The sequence below is a fragment of the Scophthalmus maximus genome, chromosome 6, assembly GCF_022379125.1.
Source record: "Scophthalmus maximus strain ysfricsl-2021 chromosome 6, ASM2237912v1, whole genome shotgun sequence".
NCBI lineage: Eukaryota > Metazoa > Chordata > Actinopteri > Pleuronectiformes > Scophthalmidae > Scophthalmus > Scophthalmus maximus.
Window position 1 is genome coordinate 251,220 of NC_061520.1, and position 25,281 is coordinate 276,500.

General features: G+C 44.6%; 1 protein-coding gene across 4 annotated transcripts in view; it reads left to right on the plus strand.

The window, feature by feature from the left end:
* The first annotated feature begins 1,642 nt into the window (after positions 1-1,642).
* Positions 1,643-25,281, plus strand: part of ephb2b (eph receptor B2b) — a 111,716-nt gene continuing 88,077 nt past the window's right edge. For 2 of the 4 annotated variants that reach the window (XM_035632032.2, XM_035632035.2), the window contains exon 1: positions 1,643-1,838. In XM_035632032.2, coding sequence (XP_035487925.2) covers positions 1,778-1,838 — 61 coding nt within the window. In that variant the 5' untranslated portion in view covers positions 1,643-1,777. The remainder of the gene's footprint in view (positions 1,839-25,281) is intronic. The other 2 variants (XM_035632033.2, XM_035632036.2) reach the window with 1 other exon arrangement.

Genomic DNA, 25,281 nt, shown 5'->3' on the forward strand with positions numbered 1-25,281 from the left:
AGTAATGTAGCCGACAGACGGCGACTTGCCAACTGAAGTCAGCTTAGTGCAAACACAGCTCAGACGAACCGTGAGCCAACGTCACATCAGGCCCTTATGGTTTTTATGATGATTCATGTACAGGAGGGAACGTTGTTATGGTAGTTATGATGATTCATGTACAGGAGGGGACGTTTTGAATTCTGGCTCTGTTATTGTTCAGGTTCTGCTGATTGACAGCTGGTCAATCACATGATGCATGTACAGTAAGTTACATTATAAATACCTGGACAGATTTCTAAAGTGCTGATCAGATTATTATGAAACTCAACATGGAGCCGTCTCTTATGAAAACATTGATTATACGTATTGATCGGTTCAGGTCCATGATATGAAACAACATCACTCACTTTAGTTATTAATGTAACAATGCTCTTAAACAACTCAGACTATAATATTCAGTCAAATTATATGTTACTGCTTTTCATATTTTTCAGTCTTTGTAGACTAGATTGCGTTATTCAACAGCACGATCATAATGAGCAGCTCCCTGACCCCTGACCCCTGACCCCTGACCCTGCAGTGGTCAGACACATGAGGGAAACAGCAGCTTCATGCTTCACTAGTGAACAAAAGTAATAATTCATGTTTGTATATATTCAATCAAATACTGAATCTATTAAAAAAATATATATTATTATTAGGCAAAGATGTCATAGTATAATCTACAGTCAACCCATAGTGCCAAATATAAATATAAACACACACACAATATATATATATATATATATATATATATATATATATATATATATATATATATATATATATATATATATATGTATAGTTTATATTAATATATTTTCATTTTTATTCATTTTTATTATATATTATCAACACACACACATACACACATTTTTATAGATATATATAGTTTATATTTATATATTTTCATTTATATTATTTTTATTAACACACACACACACACACACTTATAACACTGTATTTATAAAAGAAAGGTAAACAGAGCAGTATTTTATAAACTAGATATAAATATATTTATATATATAGATATAGATATATATCTATATATTCACAGTATTCTTTAGGGTTATGATAACTAGTCAGGCTTCACTGAATATAAACTGTTAAACTTACTGTGATTGTTCTCCCTGGTCCCAGGGCCCGAGGTCCGAGGTCTGAGGTCCGGGGCCCGAGGTCCCTGTGTGGCCCCTGACAGATGCTCGGACTCTTGAAGAAGATGACGAAGAAGAAGACATATTTCCAGTGGCGGTGGCGGCGGCGCGGGGAGAACCGGGAGAACCGGGAGAACCGGGGAGAAGCGGCGCCTCCATCTTTCAGAATTGACCTACATGTTCCAGACTCCGGCCCCGCGCCGCTCGCTCCACCGTCCGCCCTGTGATTGACAGCGGGAGAAGTGAAGTGTTGTCGGAGGGGAGAAGGGTCCGGTTGACGCGCGGCTGCACCGATAAGTCACGTGTTTCACACCTCGTGTCATCACCGGCACGTGTGAACTTATCGGCTGTGTTTGTCGGGACGCCTCCGGTGCCGGTGCGGCGCCGCGGCGCGGGGCGGTGCGTCGGTGCGCGCGGCGCGCCCCCCTGTCTGTGCGCTCAGTGGTTTCGCCCAAACTTGGTGGAGGTTTGACTTGGTCGTGTGGTCTATCCGGGATCTCTCTGCTGGAGGTGAAGGAGCGTCTGTCCCCGCGCTGCCTCCGCTCTCAATGGCCCTCAGGACCTATTCCATTTGAATGTCTGGGCCCTTCGAGTGACCGAGGATGGATATTCTGTGGATGTTATGGATCGTACCGGCCGTGACGGTGGTGACGGCAGTGGAAGGTAAGAGCCTGGTTCCATCCTCTCCCCGGAGGAGTTGGAGACAAAGCCCGTGAACGAGCGTTTGTGCCTTTGAATGAAAAGTGTAACTGCAGATGAATCAGTGTTCTCCTCCGATCCACGTCCCCGGTGCGCTCCCGGTGCGGAGCCGCAGCGCGCTCCGTCGACGCGCAGCTGATGCGGGAGCGACGGAACGTGTCCGCGGCTCCGCAGGTGCGTGTGTGTCACACAGCAAGAAACAGCAGGCTACACGTTACATGTGAGAGTCAGGTGTGTGTGTGTGTGTGTGTGAGTGTGTGTGCGTGTGTGGAGGCGTGTCCGCTGTCAAACAGCTGATGATTAAAACACGTCGCACGTTTTTTTATTGAACCTTTTATCAGACGAAATGTAAAAACACGTCCAACATCCTGTTGGTAACTGATGAGTGTGTGTGTGTGTGTGTGCGTGTGCGCGTGTGGTCGCTGATGTGCAGCCGCTCAGTGCACAAAGAAACATGCTGACGGTGAAACGATCTCTTCATGAATTTAGTTTATTACAAATCAAAACTGTAACATCTGCTACTCGTGTGATGTTGACCCTCCAGTCTTCTCTGGAGTTAACACACACATATCATCGTTCTCTTTTATTCTAGAGTCTTTACTGAAACTGTAGAATTTGAGATTTGCGTAGCTGGACTGAAGTTTCCCTCTGACGGGCCATCAGAGGTCAGCAGAGGTCAGGAGAGGTCAGGGGACGCTGGCCACTCAGAAGGATGGAAAGTGTCAACGCAGTCGTCCTGTACATTTCACGCAGGGTATTTTGAGGATGTGTCGTCTTCCTCCGGTCAGATCCACTAAACCTCGTAATTACAGATGAAGATGAGAAACTACGGAAACACTCGGCCGGACGCCGCCGCCGCCGCCGCAGGGCGAAGCAACAACAAGAAGCACAAGAAGAAACACCAGGATAAATAAATCATAAATCATTTTAGTCAACGTTTATAAAAACATGTTGAGGAGCCGTCAGGTTCCTGAGGAACCGGATCAGACTTTGACTAACATCATGTGTGTTTATTCGACGGCTCCTGTTCACGTTCACTTTCATATCCAACATGTAAAATAAACCACTGACTTTATTTCTCATGGCGGCTTCAACATCGACGTCATAACTGTAACGTTTGTGCCGTAGCTGCTTAGTTTCATTGAAGGTTTGTGATCGTTGTTCAACATCAGCGACGCATCCACACACACACATGGAACCATTTATTACATTCAGTTCATACCTTGTATTTTTACATTTGAATATATTTGTAGTTATTTGTAGATTTTTGTAGATATTTTTGAAATTCATACAATTTGCAAGCTTGATTAAAATCTATTAGATTTTTTATTTAAACTACATAAATTATACTGGCGTCATTTTATACATTTGATTTACATAAAAATATATCCTGTAAAATACATGAGCTGCTGCATATCCTCATCAAATATATGTACTTAAAAATCAACATGATTAGTTTTCTTTTAAAGGCGTGTTATGATGGTTCTTCATCATTGCTGTTGAGTCCAACAGGAAGAGAAGCGCAGGGCGTTTTCTACAGTTTTCTACAGTTTTCTTCTTCGTCCTCTCGTCAGTTTCTGCGTCGTCGTCCACACGACTTCAGTTTGTCTCATGTTCTGGGCGTTTCTGTGAGAATCTCAGATCTTCTGTCGTTGTGTTGAAACTTATTGTTCCATAACACCACATGATAAACGCTGCAGCTCGGCCTCGTTCACGTTGTCTGATGTTTTCAGGCCCGACTCTGCTGCTTCACTTTTTGTTTCGGAAAAACAAGCAAATGTCGTCGCCAGCGCCGTGTAGACCCCCCCCCCCCCCTCCATTTTACCCTCGAATCACTCAAGCCGACCGACCAATGGCGTTCGAGGGAAGGCTTACGTATGAGAAATAAAGGGTTGAAAAAGAGGTCACCGCAGCTAATCCAGAAAAAAACACATCCCAGCATGCATCAGAACAGGAGCCTTCAGTGGATCGTTTTGACACGTTTAGTGCCGCGACACTACATTTCCTCCATTGTTACTTCTTACAGCGGAAAGCGTTGTTACTTCTTACAGTGGAGAGCGGCGTCTTCTCATCGCCCCGTTTCTTACTGTTGTTAAACCATCGAAGTTCCATTCGTCGTCGATCGCAGAAGAACTGGATGAACTGTGATGGATTCATGAAATCATAACTCCCACATTCTCTGGAGAGTTCACGTATGAAAGAGCCACTTGTTATAAAATAATCAATGAATGAGGCAGCGACCAGCCTGCAGCGGATTACAGGATTAAACCTAAAGGAAATCTGGGCTCTGCCCAAGTTACCGTTTTTGTTACCTGTGTGTCAACAGCACCACAGACCATGTGAAGTCTGACGTACAATAAAGGCTAATCTGATCTAATCTGATCTAATCTACTTTCAATTAGCTCAATGCTAACGTTTAACTTTTCCCTCTGCATCTTTTTTATTTCTATTCCACTAGATCTGGTCTCCAGTCAGAGTTTCCTTGTTGGACAAACGTATCATTCAGTCATTAGTGGTTTTAATTCTCTCTGTCATCGATTGTTGTAAATGTTCTGATTGGTCTGGTTTACACCAACAGGCTCTTTTCGATAAATGAATGGACGTAGAACTGCGAGCAAATGAGCTAAGCCGTGTCAGAAAACACATAATTACATGGTCATCCGTTCTCAGCTGACGGCCACACAACTACTGCAGAGTGGAAACTCTCCGATTCATCACGGGCTCAGAAATCCACGGATGATTTGTCTTTTCTCTGTCGAGGTGCTTCCGTCTGAGCTGTGCTCATGTTTCTGTTGGTGTTAACAGATGATAGATCACGTGTTCGTTAACGAGACGGGACAGAATCACAGTCGTGGACGGTGAAGTGCGTTAGAATGAGATCACAGCGTGGAGTCTTTAGAAAAATGTCCTGCAGATTTGATTGCATTTCAATACGGCTGCATTCCTGCGGCGCTGTCGAGCACCAGAGCTCCACTCATGTGGAAGTTGGCAAAGCTTTTCTGTTTTGACTTAAATTACTAAATTCCATATATTACATTTGGCACATCCACTCCTGCCTCACGGCACTTTATGATTGTTAATGTTTAGAAAATCCTGCCAGAGTTGGTAAAGATGCTTTCATATGCAGATCCAGCGCCTGTTTCTGACCGGAATGGTTTGGTGAGGCACCGACGTGTGAGTGTGACATGGAAGCATTCTGTCCCGTGGCAGAGTAACAAAAGGCGGACGGGGGCGGGCGCTGCAACGGGATTAGATGAAGGTAAAATGAGCGACCGTATACAATCCAGTGTTTTCTCAGTCCACCCAATGAGCAGATGCAGGGAGCGGGTCTGCACGCCAACCGCCACAGCAGGCTTTCACAAAGAATCCGTCTCCATTCAAGCCCTAATCCGCGCTGCCGACGGCCCGGCCTTTGTCACTTTGCATGCAAAATCTCAATTAGTGCTGGTACCAGTTGTTTCACTTGAAGGGGAGTGTCACATTTCAGAGACTCCTCTACCTTTACGCTGAAGTGTCACTGCTCTGGTGTCGGTGCTGCAGGTCGTCATGTTACTGGTGTCGGTGCTGCAGGTCGTCATGTTACTGGTGTCGGTGCTGCAGGTCGTCATGTTACTGGTGTCGGTGCTGCAGGTCGTCACTGGTGTCGGTGCTGCAGGTCGTCATGTTACTGGTGTCGGTGCTGCAGGTCGTCATGTTACTGGTGTCGGTGCTGCAGGTCGTCATGTTACTGGTGTCGGTGCTGCAGGTCGTCATGTTACTGGTGTCGGTGCTGCAGGTCGTCATGTTACTGGTGTCGGTGCTGCAGGTCGTCATGTTTCTGGTGTCGGTGCTGCAGGTCGTCATGTTACTGGTGTCGGTGCTGCAGGTCGTCATGTTACTGGTGTCGGTGCTGCAGGTCGTCATGTTACTGGTGTCGGTGCTGCAGGTCGTCATGTTACTGGTGTCGGTGCTGCAGGTCGTCATGTTTCTGGTGTCGGTGCTGCAGGTCGTCACTGGTGTCGGTGCTGCAGGTCGTCATGTTACTGGTGTCGGTGCTGCAGGTCGTCATGTTACTGGTGTCGGTGCTGCAGGTCGTCATGTGACTGACTCGAGCTGAACAGTTGCATGTGTTGCTGCAGTTGCTTCGACTGATTCGACCCACGGTCCCGGTCGAGACGTGATGGACAGTTTGTGTTTCCGGACTCTTCAATTGTTCCTGTCAGGAGCCTCCGACTGCTCCAGTCCAAACACGTCTGACCTCCACCCTAGCATTCTTAGCTCATGGAAGCGTGTGTGTGTTTGTGTGCGCGTGTGCGTGTGCGTGTGCGTGTGCGTGTGCGTGTGCGTGTGTGTGTGCGTGTGTGTGTGTGTGACACTGGGTTTTAAAGCACATGCAGATCCTGATAGTGAGTAAAAAATTCTGATGTAGATATTCTTACTCTTTGTAGTTTGTTGGTGTATATATACACATATATGTATATATGTGTTTATATATATATATATGTATGTATATGTATATAAACTATTGGGAGTTTTAACTCTTTGTAGTACAAACCACCTTTGCAACCATCTGCCATATGTTCTGTACAGAACTGTATTCATATTGGTCAACATGTACGATATAAAGTATATGATAGATATAAATATGTATATGTGTATATATATATATATATATATATATATATATATATATATATATATATATATATATATATATATATAAAAATATGTATATGTGTATATATATATACACGTCAGTCAGTGCAGCTGAATCATTCTGGGTATTATATTTACTGTCATGACGTGAGCTTGTGATGCTCTTTTCAGTACCTCAGGTTTTTGTTAGGGTTAGTTCTGTGAACATGTTGGGTTAAGTTGGGTTATGTTTTGTCTACATGTTTTACATCTACTGGATTTTAAATAACTCATTGCCACTTCTTGTGTTTCTATGTACCTTCAAAATTAATATTTGAGTACATTTTCTCTATTTTTTTTTAGCTGTAATCAGACCTTTTCAGTTAAGTACATTTATACAGTTTGTGCTGTTATGTATCTTATTACGATCAGTTCAGGAATCACACTGTGCTGTCATCAGTTAATCAAATAATTCATTACACTAAATATGATGATAGGAAATTTCCGTGTACATTAGTGACGTTGTTAACTTTGTTCCCATCACATCATTTCTACCTGCAGGGACACAGAAGTGATCCACAATCATTTCATTAACAATCACAGAAATCTGTCACAAGTGCAAACACGTTTCAGTTTGAGAGGAAAACTTCTTCCTCTGTCACAACTCATTCACATAAAAAGACTCCGCCCACCTCCACCTCATGTTTGGTTTGTTGAGGCCAAATGAAACGTGTTGGTTAATTAATAGTTGGATTTTAGGTTTGAGCTTTTTAAGTCACACATTTACTTTTGAAACGTTAGTGGATTTTCTCGACTTAATTTATTTAATTCAATTCAATTCAATTCAATTTTATTTGTATAGCGCCATATCACAACATACATTGTCTCAAGGCACTTTACATAGTGAGGTCAATATTACAAGATTACAGGGAAAACCCAACAAATCCCACAATGAGCAAAGCACTTGGCGACGGTGGAGAGAAAAAAACTCCCTTTTAACAGGAAGAAATCTCTGACAGAACCAGACTCAGTTGTGGGCGGTCATCTGTCTCGACCGGTTGGGGTGAGGAGAGAGAGGAGGAAGAGAGGAGAGGTGGGCAGAAAGAGGGTGGGAGGAGAGACAGTAGGAGAGAAGAGAGAGAGAGGACAGTTGTACAACCGCCGCTGTAATCTCTACCAGACTGATACTTATAATTAAAAAATACAATTATGTTGTTGTCATTATATAGTGATGATATTAATATTAATATTAATAATAGCAATAATAATAATAATGACGGGTTTGGGTCCTGCAGCTCTGGGGTCAGAGATACACTAGGAGAGATAGAAAACACAAACAGGGTTAGTGACATGTACTGTAAACATATCGGGGGATGGGGGGGGTAGTATAACAGTTGCTTTAATTTCTACCAGACTGATACTTATAATTAGTGAAAACTGATACTTATAAATACAATGATGTTATTAATAATAATGATAGTAATAATAATAATGACGGGTTTGGATCCTGCAGATCTGGGGTCAGATCTACTAGGGGAGAGAGAAAACAGAGTTAGTGACATGTAATGTAGATACATGGGGGCAGAGAGAGAGAGAGAGAGAGAGATTGAAAAGGTGGGAGAAGGAGAGAGATATAAAGGGAGAGAAAGAGGGAGAAGGAGAGAACGGGAGAGGGAGAAAGATGCTCATGATATAAGTTCCCCCAGCAGTCTAGGCTTATAACAGCATAATAAAGAAATGGTTTATTAAACACCTGAGCAGTTCTAACTATAAGCTTTATCAAAAAGGAAGGTTTTAAGTTTAACTTTAAATGTAGACAGGGTATCTGCATCCCTGACACAAACTGGGAGCTGGTTCCAGAGGAGAGGAGCCTGGTGGCTGAAGGCTCTGCCTCCCATTCTACTTTTACAGACTCTGGGAACCACAAGTAATCCTGCATTTACAGAGCGAAGTGATCTATTGGGATAATATGAAACTAGGAGCTCTGTAAGATATGATGGAGCTTGATTATTAAGGGCTTTGTAGGTTAGGAGCAGTATTTTGAATTCTATTCTAAATTTTACAGGAAGCCAATGCAGAGATTCTAACACTGGAGAAATATGATCTCTTTTTCTAGTTCCTGTCAGAACTCGAGCTGCGGCATTTTGGATTAGCTGGAGGCTTTTCACAGACTTATTGGGGCATCCTAGCAGTAATGAATTACAGTAGTCCAGTCTAGAAGTAACAAAAGCATGGACTAGTTTTTCAGCATCCTTTTGAGAGAGGATGTTTCTAATGTTCTTGATATTGCGCAGGTGAAAGAAGGCTGTCCTAGAGACTTGTTTTATGTGTGAGTCAAAGGACATGTCCTGGTCAAAGGTAACTCCAAGGTTTCTCACAGTAGAGCTGGAGGCCAAGGTAATGCCATCCAAAGTAACTATATGATCAGATAATGTTTCTCTGAGGTGTTTAGGGCCGAGTATAATGACCTCAGTTTTTTCTGAGTTTAGAAGTAAAAAATTATAAGTCATCCAGGCCTTTATGTCTTTAAGACAATCCAGAAGTTTGTCGACCTGATTAGTTTCATCTGGCTTTATAGATAAATACAGCTGGGTATCATCAGCGTAGCAATGGAAATTGATGCGGCGTTTTCTTATAATATTGCCTAAAGGAAGTATATAAAGAGTGAAAAGTATCGGTCCCAGTACAGAACCTTGTGGTACTCCATGTCTCACTTTTGTATGCATGGAAGATTTGTTATTAACGTTAACAAACTGAAATCTATCAGATAAGTAGGACTTAAACCATTCTAGTGCTGTTCCTTTAATCCCAATGTGTTCTAGTCTCTGTAACAGAATTTTGTGATCGATGGTATCAAATGCAGCACTAAGATCTAAAAGGACGAGAATAGAAACATATCCACTGTCTGAGGCCATGAGAAGGTCGTTGGTAACCTTCAGTAGTGCTGTTTCTGTACTATGATGTTTCCTAAAACCTGACTGAAAGTCTTCAAGCAGACTATTCCTGTGTAAATAGTCACATAACTGGTTAGCAACAGTTTTTTCAAGGATTTTAGAGATAAAGGGGAGGTTTGATATGGGTCTATAGTTAGCTAAGATATCTGGGTCCAGAGTTGGTTTTTTGAGCAGAGGTTTAACTACTGCCACCTTAAAGGCCTTTGGTACATAGCCTGTTAATATAGATAAATTGATCTGATCTAATATGGAATTATTAATTAAAGGTAATATATCCTTAAATAGCCTTGATGGAATAGGATCTAAAAGACAGGTTGATGACTTGGATGAAGTGACAAGTGAAGTCAGCTCAGCCAGATCTATAGGGGAGAAGCATTCTAAATAAAAATTAGGCGATACTATTGGTTCAGAACCTACAGTACTGGACCATGTGCCATTAGTGGGAAGAAGCTGGTAAATTTTTTCTCTGATGGTAATAATCTTATTAGTAAAGAAAATCATGAAATCATTGCTACTTAGAGTTGGAGGAATAGACTGTTCAGTAGAGCTTTTACTCTCAGTCAGCCTGGCTACAGTGCTGAAGAGGAACCTGGGGTTGTTTTTATTTTCCTCTATTAGTGAAGAAAAATAATTGGTTCTGGCATTTCGGAGGGCTTTCTTATATGTAATTAAACTATTTTTCCAGTCTAGGTGAGAATCATCTAGACTATTGGAACGCCACTTCCTTTCTAACCTACGTGACGTCTGTTTTAAAGCGCGTGTCTGTGCATTAAACCATGGAGCTATCCTCCTCTGTTTGACTGTCTTCTTTTTCAGAGGGGCGACAGTGTCAAGTGTGGAACGTAGTGAGGCTGCTGCACTATCAACAACATCATCAATTTGTATGGGAGTAAAGTTTTGATAACGATCCTGCACTGTATCGACACATGGCAGTAGAGTAAATAACGAAGGAACTGTTTCTTTGAATTTACTAACAGAGTTTTCTGATAGACACCTGCTGTAATAGAACTTTTCTCCAAATTCAGTAAAGTTATTAATGGAGAATTCAAATGTAACTAAGTAGTGATCGGACAGAGGGTTTTGAGGAAATACTATAAGATTGTCAATGTCTATGCCATAGGTCAGAACGAGGTCGAGGGTGTGATTAAAACAGTGAGTGGGTTTGTTTACATGTTGAGTAAAACCAATTGAGTCTATGAGCGAATTAAAGGCAGAACTAAGACTGTCGTTGGCAACATCCACATGAACGTTGAAGTCACCCACTATAATAACTTTATCTGTGCTAAGCACCAACTCAGATAAAAAGTCTGAAAATTCAGATAAAAATTCAGAGTAAGGGCCTGGTGGTCGATAAACAACGACTACAATAACTGGTTTTTGACAATTCCAGCTAGGGTGAAGGAGGCTAAGAGTTAGGCTTTCAAATGAGTTAAAACTATGGTTAAGTCGAGCGTTAAGCAATAAGTCTGCTTGGTAGATTGCTGCTACTCCTCCTCCTCGTCCTGTGGTCCGAGGAATATGAGTATTATTATAAGAGGGAGGTGTTGATTCATTTAAACTAACATATTCTTCTGGCTGTAGCCAGGTTTCAGTCATACAGAATAAATCAACGTGCTGATCAGTTATCAGATCATTCACTAACAAAGATTTAGATGGGAGTGACCTTATATTAAATAATCCACATTTTATTGTTCTATTGTTAGGTTCATTTATAGGCTTTGTGTTGATCTTTATGAGATTTGTGTGAATTACACCTCTTTTATTTCCCTTTGGATTAGATAGTTGAAGTGGTCGTGGGGCAGAAACATTGAACAAAGGTTCAATGTAGAAAGATGCCTTGTTCAGAGAGGACCAGGTGCATCATGGGTCTCGAGATGAGTTTTTCTTGCCGTGCTTTAAGGACAGGTGAGCTTTTTGATTGGAGGGCGATGACGGCGTTATGAGTTATATCATATATTAGGTTATTCTAATATTACAGAAGGAATCTCTCACCAAAGTTTGCAGACAGATGCTGTGAATGAATTCAGGGAGTTAAACTGCAGCTAAAGAGAAGTTTGTGTCCAACAGGCCGCAGTAAAGGTGGCAGATGTAGATTGGATAAATTTATAGTTATGGAAGAAAGTTACTTTACCTCCATGTAACCTCTGATGTTTCACACAGAATCTAGATCAAGGAAGTTCTTCTCTCCTCCGTCTTAATTAGCTCTTGTTAATTGGCAGCGTGCAGCCTCTTGGTGAGTCGTGTTTATTATGGGAGAGCCTGATTCATCCTCACCAGTCGGGAATAGAAATCATTATGGGGCAGAGAAAAATATTTCCAGATTATTCATAACAGGAAACGTGTAAGCAATCACAATCAAAATGGCCGCACAGCTTCTGGGACTAATCTGCAGCGTTTCTACTTCATTTGTCTGAAGTCGCAGTGTTTTGTGTCTTTGTCACGAATATGTCCACTTTTCATCACGGTGGTAAAAAAGTCTGAAAGCAATAATTAAATTTGCTTGAATGGCGGCGACGGACGGATCAATGACCCTGTTCCTGTCACATCCGTCATGTGGATGTGGAAACATTCACATGAACAATATGGAGCTTCTCATATTCAACCAGGCAAAGACTGCTACTGAGCCGAGAGGGAGGAGGGAGGAGGAGGAGGAGGAAGAGCAGGAGGAGGAGGAGGAAGATGGGGAGGAGGAAGGAGCAGGAGGAGGAGGTGGAGGAGGAGGAGGATGATGGGGAGGAGGAGGAGGAAGGAGGAGGAGGAGGAGGAGGAGCAGGAGGAGGATGAGGAAGAGGAGGAGGAGGGGAGGAGCGAGAGGAGGAGCTAGAGGAGCAGGAGGAGGAGGAGGATGATGGGGAGGAGGAGGAGGAAGGAGCAGGAGGAGGAGGAGGATGATGGGGAGGAGGAGGAGGAGGAGTGAGAGGAAGAGGGGAGGAGGAGGAGGAGGAGCGAGAGGATGAGCTAGAGGAGCAGGAGGAGGGGCGAGAGGAGGAGCTAGAGGAGCAGGAGGAGGAGGAGGATGATGGGTAGGAGGAGGAGGAAGAGCAGGAGGAGGAGGAGGAAGGAGGGGTAGGAGCAAGAGGAGGAGCAGGAGGAGGAGGAGGAAGGAGGAGGAGGATGAGGAAGAGGAGGAGGAGGGGAGGAGCGAGAGGAGGAGCTAGAGGAGCAGGAGGAGGAGGAGGATGATGGGGAGGAGGAGGAGGAAGGAGCAGGAGGAGGAGGAGGATGATGGGGAGGAGGAGGAGGAGGAGTGAGAGGAAGAGGGGAGGAGGAGGAGGAGGAGCGAGAGGATGAGCTAGAGGAGCAGGAGGAGGGGCGAGAGGAGGAGCTAGAGGAGCAGGAGGAGGAGGAGGATGATGGGTAGGAGGAGGAGGAAGAGCAGGAGGAGGAGGAGGAAGGAGGGGTAGGAGCAAGAGGAGGAGCAGGAGGAGGAGGAGGAAGGAGGAGGAGGGGAGGAGGGGGAGCGAGAGGAAGAGCAGGAGGAGGAGGAGGAAGAGGTGGAGCGAGAGGAGGAGCAGGAGGAGGAGGAGGAGCGAGAGGAAGAGCAGGAGGAGGTGGAGGAAGAGGAAGAGCAGGAGGAGGAGGAGGAGGAGCAAGAGGAGGAGGAGGAGAGAGAGGGGAAGGAGGAGGAGGAGGAGGAGGAGGAAGAGGAAGAGGTGGGGAGGAGGAAGAGGAGGAGGAGAGGGAGGAGGAAGAGGAGGAGGAGCAAGAGGAGGAGGAAGAGGAGGAGGAGGGGAGGAGGAAGAGGAGGAGGAGAGGGAGGAGGAGGAGGAGAGGGAGGAGGAAGAGGAGGAGGAGGAAGAGGAGCAGGAGGAGGAAGAGCAGCAGGAGTAAGAGGAGCAAACCCTCCGGATTAGTGTCTGGTTCTCGATGTCCTGGGAGCGGGTCAGCGGCCGAGACAAAGCCCGGATGATTTCGTCGTCATCTGCATCACAAAGAGAAGCCGTTTCTACCTGAACCAGGCTGCACATCGCGTCCACCAGCGACTCTGGACCCACGTGACATCTGCCTTTTGTTTTTCTGTCCTGTTCTCTCTCTCTGGCCCACAGCGTCTGTCACCAGCTCGGCCCCTCCCCCTCCCTGGAACTCTCAGTGTTCTCAGTGCATCGTCCTCTCGCTGCAGAGACACAAACACGTCCGCTGTCTTTCCTCTCGTCCCCCTCTGGCTGTGGTGAGCTCGTCTCCGCCAACGTGCAGACGCATCAGACTAAAAGCCCTGTGTCCCTCTGTCCCCCAGACTCACTCCACTGCCCCGTGTCCCTCTGTCCACCAGACTCACTCTACTGCCCCGTGTCCCTCTGTCCACCAGACTCCCTCCACTGCCCCGTGTCCCTCTGTCCACCAGACTCCCTCCACTGCCCCGTGTCCCTCTGTCCACCAGACTCACTCTACTCTGTCCGACCCGTCCTGGTCCACCAGACTCACTCCACTGCCCCGTGTCCCTCTGTCCACCAGACTCACTCTACTCTGTCCGACCCGTCCTGGTCCACCAGACTCACTCCACTGCCCCGCGTCCCATGAAATGGAAAACTAAGACAGAACTCTCTCAGCCATGACGAGTGAAGCTGAAACACTTAATATCCCATAAAGACACTTTATGAATAAGATTAAACAGTGATGACATTTAAAAAGCAGAGGCAGAGAAAGTTGGTTTCTGTTCACAAGTGATTTCATGAGCTCAGAGAATTGGGAATTATCACAATTAAGTGATTTGGCCTTTTGACTGTGACGTGTCGGATCCGAGAAACTGGAGCTAATTGTGTGTTTTTCCTGGTAACGTCCTAGTTAACCCGACAGGAGGTTGATATAAATATATTTATATATATATACAGCATATATATATATATATATATATATATATATATATATATATATATATATATATATATATATATATATAAATGCATGTGATGATATTCATGCACAGCAGAAAACTTTTCACTAAACCTCATGAACAGATTCAGAGGTGACGTCATCACATCAACAGAATCACCTGTAGTCACTGATTGTCAGGAACTGATGAAGACTCTGAGTGTGAACTTCCTGTGGAGGAAGAGGTGCGTCAGCTGATTTACAAAGTGGCTGGCGGCACAATATTTTCATTTTTATGATCAGTGAGATGCTAATGTTGAATCAAGGATATTGTGGATTCAGATTCGAGACCAATTCGTGAATAAAAGCATATTTTACGAGGAAAATTTATTAGAACTTCAAACATTACGACTCTTTAAGGTTTAATATTCACTCGCTTGCCAATTTATTGGGCTGAAAGTAATCGGGCCTAATGCAACAGATAAATCCTCCGTTCACGAAGGTGAGGATGTGGAAACGATCTGAGGGACGAGTGATTCATCCACTCGTCACCAGTCTGAGTTGAACTGTGTCTGGGGTGGACAGAATAATGGGAACACCTGATGAATCTCGTGTTGTGCTTTAAGGTAGGTGGAAGTTGTTGTTCTCTGTCACACTCGACATGTGATGGATTCCGTTCCCAGCAGCTGGCGGGTGGAAACAACGTGAACCTTCCTCTGCTTTTATTCAGAGGATTCATTTAATTTCAAACTGAGCCATAATTTTATTTGATTAAAAGCAGGACTTAGCGTTGTTGTTGTTTTTAACAGTTGTTCTCCGGGCTCATACCACTCTCATCAGTCGGCCTCGGCTCGCGGCTCCAGAATCAATAACCTGCACTCGGCAGAAAACGGAGCCGAAGCATTGTGTTTATGGAGCCTGTTAACGGACACTTCATCGCGGTCGTCTCCGATGATAAATGTCCCTGTGGGCCAGAGGAAGCTTACCTGAATTTACATAATCACTTGTCTGAAAGTGGATCTGGAGCTGGGAGCAATCGGCCGCACGTGCACACGCTCACACGTTACTGCAACAACACTTCATTGTTATTTAATTCTCATTTAAAAGCTGTTTCCAGCAGGAAACTCTGCTCTCAGTCTTCTGGGGTCAATAAAACTATGTCTGGAATGACAATACGGCCGCGAGGCGACGTGGCTCACAGAACAGGAGCCAGGTACAAACGGAGATCCTGAAATGACGACTGTTTTCCATGATTTCCTCTGGCAAGGCCTTCTGGGTAAAAAAATCACAATGGATCTTCAGGGAGCAGCTGGAGAATCCATAGAGATCCTCCAGAGACCTGCTGCGCCTGTGAAGTCCATCAGAACTGATCCAGCTGAGACCATTTAACGAAACCAGTGTCATATGATCGGGTCAAACATTTCGAATATTATTATTCATACGCTCCAAATTAGTTTCTCATCTGCAGATAGTACGAGCAGGCACGGAAGACAACAAAGACGACGCAGACGTTGTCTTGTGTTTCACAACTTTACGAAACGCACCAACACTCCATCGTGGTTCTGACAGATGAGATGTGTAGTATAAACTGAGGTGTGTGTGTGTGTGTGTGTAAGTGTTTTTTCTTATTATTGATTAATTGTGAGTTGGAAAATGGCAAAAAGGATGATTAAGAGTCGAAGTTACGTTAAAAGTTAAGTTAATCCTTTATCGATCCCATGGAGGAAATCGAGGTCTTACAGCAGCACAGAGACAGAATGAGAACAGGTAGAATAAAATAAAATGTAATGAAATATAGAACAACTGGACACAGAATACACAAACAAATAAAATTAATACAAACACTTATATATATATATCATACATATGACATATATCAGTCTGTCACAGTCTGTCACTACTCTCAGCATTTTGCAGTCTGCTTCCCTTCCCCAGTGCAGAGTCCTGCAGGATCTCTGCTGTCAGGACGTTGGTTGAGGGGGTGAGGGGGTGAGGGTGTGTGTGTGTGTGTCCTGTGTGTGAGGGGCTCGGACAGGAGTGTGTACCGGGGGGTTACATCGCTCTCTGGACCTGACACGGTGCTGAGTGATGGAATCGGTAGAGCTGGACCTCTCTCTCTCTCACACACACACACACACACACACACACACACACACACACACACACACACACACACACACACACACACACACACACACACACACACACACACACTTTTTCAACTCAGCACCAGAAGCCTGAAGCTGGATTAGTGGCAGGAGGTGTGAACACGAGGTCGGGGCGAATATTTACTCGTCATACTTTCCCCTGTAAGTGATAAAGAAACATCCTGCCCAGAAAAGAGAAAACTCACTCTTTAGTTTTGTGTTTGTTCGTCTCCGCTGTGATTTACATCTCATGTTTTTCTTGTTTTCACGACTGAGGCAGATTTTTCAATGAGCCTCACATTTCCCTTCGTTGAGTAAAGAGCTTCTTGTTGGGAACAACATTCTCTTTTTGACATAATTATTAAAATGAATTAAAACGTTAGTGAGCTGTGTGCTGAAAACCCCAACGAAGGCTCGTTCGTGTTCAAGATCACCACTCTGACCTGTAAATATTAAGACTATAAGTAAGTTATATAAATGATACAGTTTTAAAACTCATATCTACAGACCATGAAGGCAAAAGATGAATGAGATTCGTTGGTGTTTGAACTGTAAACCAGGCAGGTAGCAACAAACGCAATAAATGTTTCAAATGAATATAAAGAGCTTCATATTTATTCTTTATTCTTCTGCTCTTCAACCACACAGATGAATATAATGATGTATCAGTTTACAGTTTGACTCGGAATGAGCTCGTTCCACCAGAACTCTGAGAACAAACACTGTCAGTCACTGTGACTTCAAACAACAACAAGAGGAGCATCACATACATGAACCTTTACACATAAATCATATTATATTATATAACATACTACTTTACTAACTAAAGTATATGTACAAGAATGTATATATATCCATGCATTTAGTAAGTTTACTAGGTGGAAACCAAAAGACATTCCTGATATTCCAGGGCCGTGATAACGATGACAACAACAACATGTAAATACAAGAAGAAGCCCCGCCCCTGCACGTTGGACTGAGAAGCCCCGCCCCTGCACATTGGACAGAGAAGCCCCGCCCCTGCACATTGGACAGAGGAGCCCCTGCACGTTGGACAGAGAAGCCCCAATTCTTCCAGTCATTCATCAACACGTTGTCGTTTGTCGATGTTGGATTCACACTCACTTCAACCAGACAAAAGGGAAACGGTCGATTCTGTGTGTCGGTTCTCAACAGCTCACACATCTTCAGCTCCTTTGTGCTGCTCCAGGCTGCTTCTGTAAAAACAGCTTCACCCTCACTTTTCCTTTGTGTCTCTGACCCGCCGCCGCCTGTCATCCTCCCGCTAATGTGAAACACTAACAGCCTAAGAGCCTGAATAGAAACGTTCCATAGTGTAGAAATACATCACCTGTCGCTCGGACGTCACCGGTGACAAATGATTTAAGGGCCTTTTGCTCGGTTGTCAGCGGAGGTATGATTGTGCCTGTGGCCATAAAAAAGCATATGTGCCGGAGCATCGGGCACCAGATGTTCTCTCTCTCTGGAGCATGTGTCAGACGTGTTCAGCCGCACAAAAAAAGGGTTAAGTCTGTCTCACGCCGAGCGAGAGGAGGTGAGAAGCAGCAGGTGTAATTGAAGTGGTTAATGGTTTGTCTGAAAGCATCACTCCGCCCGACGCACGGCGAGGAGACGCTCGTCATCACGAGCTACTGGGCAGGACGGAGTATTGATGCAGCTCTCGTGTGTCTCGTCTTCTCCTCAACAACCTCAACACTAAGTTACTAATTTAATCTTGGAAGTTAAATGTTGCTCTTTAAAACTGACATGATTCCATTTGCTTCCTAAAGTCGAGTCTCTATCTCCTGTAGTCTCGTGATGATCGTGACAAAAGAAATGCACAAATCAGTGGAAATTCCCAAAATGAGTAAATGAGCATTTGAAGAAGTGATTACGTCACGTGTTTGGTCTAAAGAGAAATATAGTCATGAATAAATAACTGAAGAATATATTTTCCTCGCTGTTCTCCGGCCTTCGTTTGTCTCCGAGCTGTTTTCATTCCTGCTCTTGGCTTCACTCCTCTTTCGTCCCGACCTTCCTCCCGGTGCAGCCACAGCTCAACACCAGGCTCCAACAAAAAGAACAACACACTCCATGTGAAGCTTTATGCACCGTGCAAACACGAAAGGTTCAGGACGAGCTGTTTCACTTGGAAGGCGTGCAGCTCTCGTCTGCGTTTGGCTCAAGGGCATCTCAACGGACGCAGAAGAGAAAAGCGCCTTTGTTCATTTAATCCAACCAGTTTTTCTCATCAACGTGTCGACCACCAACCTGTGTGAGAGCAGCGGTGTGGGAGGGGCCAGGAGGGGCAGGGAGGGGCCGGGAGGGATCCAGGAGGGGCCAGGAGGGGCTAGGCGGGGCCAGGAGAGGCAGGGAGGGGCCAGGAGGGGCATGGAGGGGCCGGGAGGGATCCAGGAGGGGCTAGGAGAGGCATGGAGGGGCGGGGAGGGTCCAGGAGGGGCTGGGAGGGGCCAGGAGAGGCAGGGAGGGGCCAGGAGGGGCTGGGCGGGGCCGGGAGGGGCAGGGAGGGGCCAGGAGGGGCTGGGAGGGGCCAGGAGGGGCTGGGAGGGGCCAGGAGAGGCAGGGAGGGGCCAGGAGAGGCAGGGAGGTGCAGGGAGGGTCCAGGAGGGGCTGGGAGGGGCCAGGAGAGGCCGGGAGGGGCCAGGAGAGGCAGGGAGGGGCAGGGAGGGTCCAGGAGGGGCAGGGAGGGTCCAGGAGGGGCTGGGCGGGGCCGGGAGGGGCTGGGCGGGGCCGGGAAATTCGACATCACTTGACACAATGAATTGTGCTTCTGGGATTCTCTCTGGAAAAGGTGCAAGGTTGTGTCAGAAGTAAAGTGCTTGGATTTAGTGAAGACATCATTACATCCCGGCTCCACAGGGAATCAGATCATATAGAACAAGAAGAGACGCCTGGAATCCACTGTTGAAAAAATCAACAACAGCACATTCCAGTGTGATGGGGACCAAAATAATGAATATGAATCCATAATTATGTCGTTACAGCTTGTATCAGGCGAGAGAGAACACTTTCATATAGATATTGTAAAATAATCTTTCAGACTTTTAACTGAAGCTCCGCGTTTAAAATGTGATGAGAATCTTTTTGCAGACGTCCGTGGATGATGATGAAACACTGACGACATGAACCATTGAGCTCTAATCACACAGTTACAATTAAAACTCTCAGCACTCGTTCAGCTCTCTCAGATTATATATATGATATAGATTATATATATTATATAGACGGAGCTGCAGAGGATCTGAGCTCGTGTTGCTACAGAACGTTGGATAACAGGATTTTTTTGTCTTTTCGCTCGATGATCAGTTTCAGACTTTGGCGGACGGCGGCAGTTTGTTCAGATAAAAAACCTCTTGCAAATTGGATGAATAATCGGTGAGTTCATTCATATAATTTCTGAATGATCAGCTTTAATTTATTTTGGCTCACATGTCGAGATCAGCATTCACACTGAAGATAACTTCCTCCTGTAAATTACAGACTAATCAGAATAAAGGTTTGACTTTCTAAAAAGGTCAGAAACAGAACTGGACAATTATTTAGTATCTTTCCAAATAAAAAGACATTTAATCATCATCTAAAATAACATAATTTTATAATTTCCCATCATTCCTTTGAATATATTGTCGTGTAAAGTGGAATGAACAGTATTGACGTCATCAGACGTGCTTTGTTCTGGGATCATACTTTAGCGTTACATATCTAGGATGAAGTACAGTTTATGAAATGAAACTCTCATGGTGATTCTATTGTTTCAGTCAATATAACCTTGATACTGTTGCTCGTGTCTGTCCCCTGCTGATGTGCGGCTCTGCGGCTCGTGTGCCAACCAGAGTTTAAACGGCTGAGTAAGACTCAGATGTGATTTTTTACAAAGACCATCTGCACAGAGAATCTCTCGCTCGTGCAAACAGCATATGCCTCAGAATGTAGAGGAGCGGACTGGTGAACACGCTCCTTCCCTGAGTGAATTAACCTGCCGTGACACGCTCCCCTTATCCTCCATCTTGGTCTGGACTAGCTGACAGGGAGGGGTTAATTCTTAAAGCCCCCCCCCCCCCGGCCTCCCTGAAACACACACACACACACACACACACACACACACACACACACACACACACACACACACACACACACACACACAGAGGATCTATCAGTGGAGCATGAGTCATTAGTTCCTCTTCGCTCCCTGGCCAGGAGACTGGAGCAGCTTGGATCGACTCGACTCGGGGCTGCGATGGCTGAGGGACGTTCTGAAAACAATAATCACATATTTTCGTTGGACGGAGAGATCGTGAATCGACTGCGACCAACTGCCCCTTGCTTGTCAGCAGCAGTATTTAATGTGCTGATTATTGAAGCCAGACTCGGCAGCAGGAAGTTCGGCCAATATATAATCCAGACGTGATGAAGTTCAGTACGAGAACTGTAGCGAGGAAAATCACATCTAATCCCCTAATTAAGAATGCAGAAGTCGGCATGTCATTTTCTGTCATTACGAGTGTGTGTGCGTGTGTGTGTGACCTCGGCAGGAGCCGGGGCTCAGCTGGTGGTTTCTTTGTGGACACTTGAGGCGGATGTGTGTGTTTCTTACTCTTTGTCGTGATCAGCACATCGTCTCCTCTCGACAATTATTTTTGAGGCGTAAGCAGATTATCTACAAGTATTACACAGCAGAGCAAGTTTAAACCTTCAGCTCCCTCGGTGGAGAATATCTAAGTAGTGGTAATTTGCATTTTTATTTGCCTTGGCCATGTAATGTGTGGGGGAAGCTTATGTTTAAGGCCAGAGGGGGAACGAGGGGCTGAGAGGGGGGCTTCATATTTTGAGCCCTTGAGGTTTTTTCTGGCCTGCAAGACTTTATGTGAAGAGTTGTTTTTTAATTGCTCCACTTTCAGCTGTTCCACATTAGATGGATGGATGATGGATGGATGATGGATGATGGAGGGATGATGGATGATGGAGGGGGAGAAGGACACAAGGGGTAGATTAGCATTGAGGGGTTGTTCGATCCCTCGGCAGTAGCACAGAAACCACAAGGGAAGATGTTGCTCTATAATTTTCCTTCCTCTTGTTCCGTCTTTAGTTTAGTGCAGTAAGTGACACGTCTGCTCGGGTTCACAGAAGAACTCCGCTGCAGAGCTGCTGTCATGTGAGCTACGAGAAGATCTGCAGGGGATTTGTGCAGCTCTGCTTAATCATTGCCTCACATCATGCACTTCTTGGAACAGATACGCACACTTCAGACGGACACGTTCATGATTCTCTGAAATAAATCTACAGATTACTGCAGAGATTGACTCTGTAAGCCACAGGATCCAAAGATATTTCTTTTCCCTAGTGAGAGCAGAGATGATTTCCATATTGTTCATGGATGTGAGAGATCATCTGCTCCTGAGCTTAGTTACCTCCCAGCTCTGCCCTCATCAAGATGAACCAGGCTACTTCTAGAGGTGAAAGGTCAGACGCCACCTGTGCAAAATTTGTATCTTTACAAAAATGCAGATATCTCCTTGTGTTTTTCATATGTATTGAAAAGGAATTAAATCATATATATGTTTATATTTCTTCCTAAATCTCCTCTTATCTTTGGTCCTGACATGACGGACTGATACCAATGTGTCGTTCTGTGTTATCTATAGAATCAAGATCAGTCAAGTCTTTGATAGACCTTTAATATCTGACCCGGTTTAAGTGACTGTTCAGTTCGAGGTCCAGACCCTGAGCGAAGGTTAGTGTTAGGGTGAGGGTTGGCCGGACCCTAACCGTCTGAATCCTGAGGTTGTGGACAACCACGTGGGTCTGGTCCAGGCTACCAGTGATGGTATTCTGGACGTGTGCCTGCGCATCTGCTTGTCTGTGAGGATCGCACACAATAAAATGTTCCATTTCCCAACCTAACCTCTGTGGGAACAGGTCTGACTAAATAAACGGGTGTTGTTCACAGCTGGATGTTGCTGATTTGGTTTAGTAGCTCACTCATCGATGCAGCAACGCACAGCAACCTGAACTGAAGGTGCTGAAGTCCAGTAAGGAAGTGGAGTCAATACGAGGCTGCAGGTCGACGTCACAGTGACCGGTAGCGTCTGGTGTCTTGTATCCTCCTGTCCTCACTCCTCAGTGTTGAGGTTAGTATTAGAAATTTTCTGATACCAGTGTTCTCTTCTCGATACAGAATCCAATTCCTGGACTTTGTGTATCAGCCGAGAACTGATCTGATACTTCCTTTTAGTATCAGTTACTTCCTTTTAATATCTATAAAGGTTAGGGTTATACTCTGGCTTAGGCTACGCTACCAGACGTCACTTCAGACGTCAGTGGCAGTGCGGCGCAACTGCTGTTCTGAAAATGGCAGTTTCATCTGAGTATAACTAATGAAGACGGTATATTTAATGGGTACATAGATTCTCGTATCAGTATCAGAGGCATTTCTGGAATGGGAACGGGAACATCTTTACGAAGCGTCTCTACGTAGCGTCTCTACGTAGCATCTCTACGTAGCATGAGGACATGTTCTGCTGTTAACAATGAAAGTTTGATGCTGGTGGTCAGTGGATGATTGTGGATCCGGACCTCGTGTGTCAGTGTTACCTTAGCGACCGTCAGCCTCTTCTGACTGTAACGCCATAGCAACCAGCTCTGATGAGTCTTTGTGTGTGTGAGACATTTTTCAGGTTGAAGCTGCGCTGCAGTTCTAAAAATAGCCTGAGTGGTGGAGCCAGGAATCATTGTTTCCTCCAGTGAGAGAAGCTGCGTCTTTGTTCTTCTTCAGACGGACACTTCCCTATTAGGAAACAGGCAGGTAGCCGATGGACGGACGCGACTGCTGCTGGTGTGACCACGTACAAACTGAACATTCAGTACAGACTGAACATACAGTACAGACTAAACATACACTACAGACTGAAAACTCAGTACAGACTGAACATACAGTACAGACTGAACATACAGTACAGACTTAACATTCAGTACAGACAGAACATACAGTACAGACTGAACATTCAGTACAGACAGAACATACAGTACAGACTGAAAACTCAGTACAGACTAAACATACAGTACAGACTAAACATACAGTACACACTGAACATACAGTACAGACAGAACATACAGTACAGACTGAACATACAGTACACACTGAACATACAGTACAGACTGAACATATAGTACAGACAGAACATACAGTACAGACTGAAAACTCAGTACAGACTAAACATACAGTACACACTGAACATACAGTACAGACAGAACATACAGTACAGACTGAACATACAGTACAGACTGAACATACAGTACAGACTGAAAACTCAGTACAGACTAAACATACAGTACAGACTGAACATTCAGTACAGACTAAAAACTCAGTACAGACTAAACATACAGTACAGACTAAATATACAGTACAGACTGAACATACAGTACAGACTGAACATACAGTACAGACTGAACATACAATACAGACTGAACATACAGTACAGACTGAACATATAGTACAGACTGAACATACAGTACAGACTGAACATATAGTACAGACTGAACATACAGTACAGACTGAACATACAGTACAGACTGAACATACAGTACAGACTAAACATACAGTACAGACTGAACATACAGTACAGACTGAACATACAGTACAGACTAAACATACAGTACAGACTGAACATACAATACAGACTGAACATACAGTACAGACTGAACATACAGTACAGACTGAACATACAGTACAGACTAAACATACAGTACAGACTGAACATACAGTACACACTGAACATACAGTACAGACTGAACATATAGTACAGACTGAACATACAGTACAGACTGAACATACAGTACAGACTAAACATACAGTACAGACTGAACATACAGTACAGACTGAACATACAGTACACACTGACAGTCCAGACTGAACATAAGGTACATGTACATGTACTAACCTACAGTACAGTACATGATCGATCCAGCGACTCGGTGTGAATATGCACTGTCATGTTTCCTGAGGTTTCTCCAGCGTTTGACCTGCAGTACTGTTCCACACATCTGGTCTAATATTGACTTCATCTAAAATGAACATTAGTTGAGTACCTTGCTGTTTCTGAATGATCTCTCCCCCCACGTACACGCCGCTCCGTGTAATAGCCAGTATCCACAGAATGAAAGCATTTAACTCCAATCACTGGGATTTATTGCTGCTTTAAAAGGCAAAGGTGTCTTTTCTCTCCTGAAAGTGCTGTTCTGGCCGACGTCCAGCTCCGATCGGACCGACGGCTACGTATGATGAATTGTTATTATCTTGGCGCCTGCTCAGGATTCACACTTCTCTCCGAGTTTGAAGGAGCTGCGATATCTTCCTGCATTAAGCTGCAGTGAAGCGGAATCAAGCAAAGTTTTACCTGCCAGCTATGTGTCATGTCTTTATAACTTTACAAGCCAAAAACTTGCAGCTGGAGCTGCAGCCTCCACACATCGCATCCTCACGTCCTCTCTGCTCGACTGGACTCGAGTCACGTCCACGAAGACGAGAGAGAGTTTTTACAGATTAGCTCAAACAAGCAGATGATGTCGAGTGAGGAGCAGTGAGTTCTGTCTGGGTTAACAACAACGCTCCAGAAATCTACATCAAGGTTAATGCCAAGAAGATGGAGAGAGTAGTTTTATCTACTTGACTGAGACTCGTGAGATACTGTGTTGTCCTTCACATCCGAGCCACTGGCTCTGACGACTTGTTTGGCGAATCGCAGCGGTGGGACAAAAGATTTGTCCTTGATTCTGACTGGATTCATAAATCCCAAAAGTCAAGCATTATGAGTTTGCAGCGTTTTATTATCTCTGCAGATCTGTGACCATAAACTGAAAAGTTCC